This window comes from Plasmodium reichenowi, chromosome 2 (assembly GCF_001601855.1).
Source record: "Plasmodium reichenowi strain SY57 chromosome 2, whole genome shotgun sequence".
NCBI classification, from domain to species: domain Eukaryota; phylum Apicomplexa; class Aconoidasida; order Haemosporida; family Plasmodiidae; genus Plasmodium; species Plasmodium reichenowi.
The window spans coordinates 657,238-661,284 of record NC_033647.1 but is presented as its reverse complement, the minus strand read 5'-3'; the positions used below and the strand labels follow the sequence as shown (position 1 = coordinate 661,284).

General features: G+C 21.7%; 1 protein-coding gene across 1 annotated transcript; it reads right to left on the bottom strand.

Moving 5' to 3' along the window:
• Positions 1-881: 881 nt before the first annotated feature.
• On the bottom strand, positions 882-4,047 carry PRSY57_0219000 (DnaJ protein, putative; the record flags this gene model as incomplete). The annotated part of the gene is made up of 2 exons (XM_012905621.2): positions 882-3,644; positions 3,855-4,047. Coding segments are annotated over 2 exons (2,956 nt in total), but the record flags the coding sequence as incomplete, so codon positions are not given.

Genomic DNA, 4,047 nt, shown 5'->3' with positions numbered 1-4,047 from the left:
ACATATTTTTTTTTTTTATAATTTTTTTTTTTTTTTTTTTACATAATATAATCTACATATCCGGATAGTTAATATTTACCTACAATGTTTTATATATATATATATATATGTGTACAATTTTTTAAGAAAAAAAAAAAATAAATAAATAAATAAATAAAATTACAAAAATAAAAATAAAACATATATATGTGTTTTTTTAAAACAAACTTTATATTTTAAAAATTTAGTTCTTATTAATAAATTTTATACAACCATGCACTTAAAAAAAGAAATAAAATTATAGAAATTTTATTATGGAAATGCAACTTTAACTTTTTTTTATATAACAAATATTTACATATTTACATATATATATATATATGTAAATTTATTTTTAATAATAACTTATCCATAAAATTATTCATTAAAAAATCAAAAGAATCTAAACATCTATATAAGAGATATCTAAAACTTTTTACGATAATATTTTGATGAAATATTTGGATCATTTTTTTTATGAAATCCATAACTATAACATTATTAGAGAATCGTTATAATATATTTAAATTAACAGTTCAAATTAACATAAATTAACATATATATACATATATTCATGTGATTAATAAGAAATAACATATTTTTCGTTATTTCCTAATCCTTTTAGTATTAATAAAATAGACTATAACGATATTAAAAAAAAAAAAAAAATATAAAATAAAAAAAAATTTCAAAATATATGACATAAAAAATTAAAACATTAAAAGATATATAAATAATGATTAAAAGTATATATATATATATATATATATATATATATATATATATTATATGTGTAATATATAATTTTTATATTTTTTTTTCTAAGAGTAATATACCGATTTTATTATTTTTTCCTTTCAACATTAATTTTCCTCGGGATTTTCACTAAAATGTATTGATTTCATTAATGCACTTTCTATAACTTTCATTCCATCCATTTTATATTGTATAAAATCAATACCACTAATACCAGATATCTCTAGCATTAAATTCCCTAATATTAACATAGCTTCTGCCCTTTTTAATCTAATTTTTCTACATACTGCTTTATCTCGTAGAACCCGCTTAGCTACATCTTTAACTGTTGATTCTATATCCCACAACATTAATCTTAAAGCATCACATATTATATCTCCTAATTTCATACTAAGCTCCTCACCTTCTAAACCAGAAAGTAAGTTAAAACTTTGAAGAATTTTATTAAATGCTTGCTTTCCCATATATATATTCTCTGCACACCTTAAATAAGCTTGCATATGTCCTCCCACTGCTTTTAAACCTAAAATACTTTTCATTTTTTTTATATATGTACTAGATATATTTTTATATACCCATCCTACAGAATATAAAATAGATTCGGAAAAGGAAGAATCTAATAATCCTTTAATTTCTTTTCTCATATTATCAACCCAATTTTCATCCCCATCGACATAAGGTTGTAATCTCTCTTTTAATAAAACAGCTAATTCAACTTCTCTTTTAATTTGATCGTTCAATAAGACATTTTGTATTAAATCTTTGAAATTATCTAATTTATCACCAGATATTTTGTTTTCATATAATATTTGAACAAAGGTTGTTATTTTTAAAATACCAATATATTTATTAAGTTTTTCTGAACTATATATCATCGTAAAAAAGGTAGCTGCATCAATAAAAAACATATTTTCTGTAGCTTTCATTCCACCTTCATCATACATTTTTCTTCGGTTTTCATCACTTAACACTTGATAAGCTTCATTTATTTTTTGAAATTTCTCATTTGCTTCAGGATCATTTATATTTTTATCTGGATGATACTGTAAGGCTAACTTACGATAACTATGTTTAATTTCATCGAAACTTGCATCCGGTTCAACATTTAATAAATCATAATATGTCCTATCAACACAGGTATCAGAATTATCATCACTAATACAAGTATTATCATCAGAATTGGACAACATATTTACTTTTATCAATACCTTTTTTTTATTAAATCCATCTTTACAAACGGAATTAACTTCTTCTTCTAAAGTATATTTATTTCTAGAAAATACCTTTTTAAAATTCTTACTTCCACATGAATTTGCCACGTTTTCAAAATTTTTGAAAATGTTTTTTTTTTTCTTTTTTTTTTTACCAATATTTTTAGAATCCTCTGGTTCATCTGAAGATTCATATCTTATTATATCCATAATTTCTAATACATCATTGTTTTTTTTGAAGTTGTTTCGTTCATCGTCTTTTTCGCAATGATTTACTTTTTCGGAATGATTTACTTTTTCGGAATAATTTACTTTTTCGGAATGATTTACTTTTTCGGAATGATTTACTTTTTCGGAATGATTTACTTTTTCGGAATAATTTACTTTTTCGTAATGATTTACTTTTTCGTAATGATTTACTTTTTCGTAATGATTTACTTTTTCGGAATGATTTACTTTTTCGGAATGATTTACTTTTTCGGAATGATTTACTTTTTTTGTTTGCTCCTCCTTTTCAGTCCACTTTTTCTTTTTTAATTTTTCTTCTTCATAATCTTGTAACATTTCATCATCTCCTATTTTTTTATTATTTTTTAAATATTCAACATTTTCACTCTCTTCTATATTATTCGATTTGTCCACAATTTGTGATTCTACTAAATTTTTGCGTTTACCCATTTTATTATTATAGTTTACATTTTCTTCTTCAATTTCAATGGATGAATCGGATTTGTTTTCATCAATATAAGATGCAGTCGTGAGACTGTATTCATAATTAAAGCACATAGGATCCTCAAATTTTCCAAAAGAATTATATAATTTTTGGTTAACAATAGAAGATGAGGTATTAAAAGGTATATTTTTACCATTACTTTTATATTCATTATTATATAAACCTTTATTCATGTTGGATTCCTTTTTGTTTTTAATTATATCCAAATCAGCATGAATAATTTGCTTACAAGTGTTTTCCACATAATTATATAAAGCTTTCCAACCTGTTCTACAAATAACGGTTAATCTTCTATATTCCTCTAAATTTAAATTCTCTTGTTTGTACCATTCATAAAACATTTTATTTAATTTTTCCTCAAGATCCTTAGAACCTATATATATAAGGTCATTATAATTATTCCATTTTTTCTTTGGAAAATATTCATCAGTATATTTGTTTTGCATTTTGAACTTATTATTATATATATATAATCGATCTTTTAACAAATAATATTTCTCTTTTTCATTCTCCATAAATTCTAACCATATAATTTCCATAGTCTTAATAATATCTTCTCCATTTTTTCCTATATTATGAATTTTTGTATCTAAAATATCATCTTTCTTATTATTATTATTATTATTATAAACAGCACAGTTTTTTACATAAGCCAGTACGTCATAATCATTAGACACTTTATATTTTTGTAAATCATTAATTAGTTTCTCATTAAATTTAAAAATACAATTCACATTATTATCACATATATCTTCAGATTTGGTTAATTTCTTTTCATTCGGTAATGAAAAGACTTTATTTTTTAATACAGGTTTTTTAATGGTATCGTTCGAATTTTTGGATCTAACACTTTCACACAATGATCTTGAATATATAGAATCGAGCGGTAATATACATCCTAATATTGGATCATACATGCAAACATTCTATATTAAAAAAAAATAAAATAAATAATGTGAAATGACATAATATAATATGATATAATATGAAATGAAATGAAATGAAAAATGTTAATAAAATATATATCATAAATAAAAAAACACCTATATACATAATAATAAATTAACATAACACTTTTATTTTGTTCTTTTTCTTGTTCTTTCTTTTTTTTTTTTTTTTTTTTTTGTTTGACTTACGAATATAGATATGGTTAAAAAGATCCATAATACTGTTATCAAAATAAAGGGTAGACAAATGATCAATTTTAAAAAATTTCCATACTTATTATGCAAATTATATATTTTAAGTGCGGCATATTGGTTTTTATTTTCATCATCATTATTTAAAATATATTTGGGTAAAAAGTATTTAAATTTCTTAAAATATTTC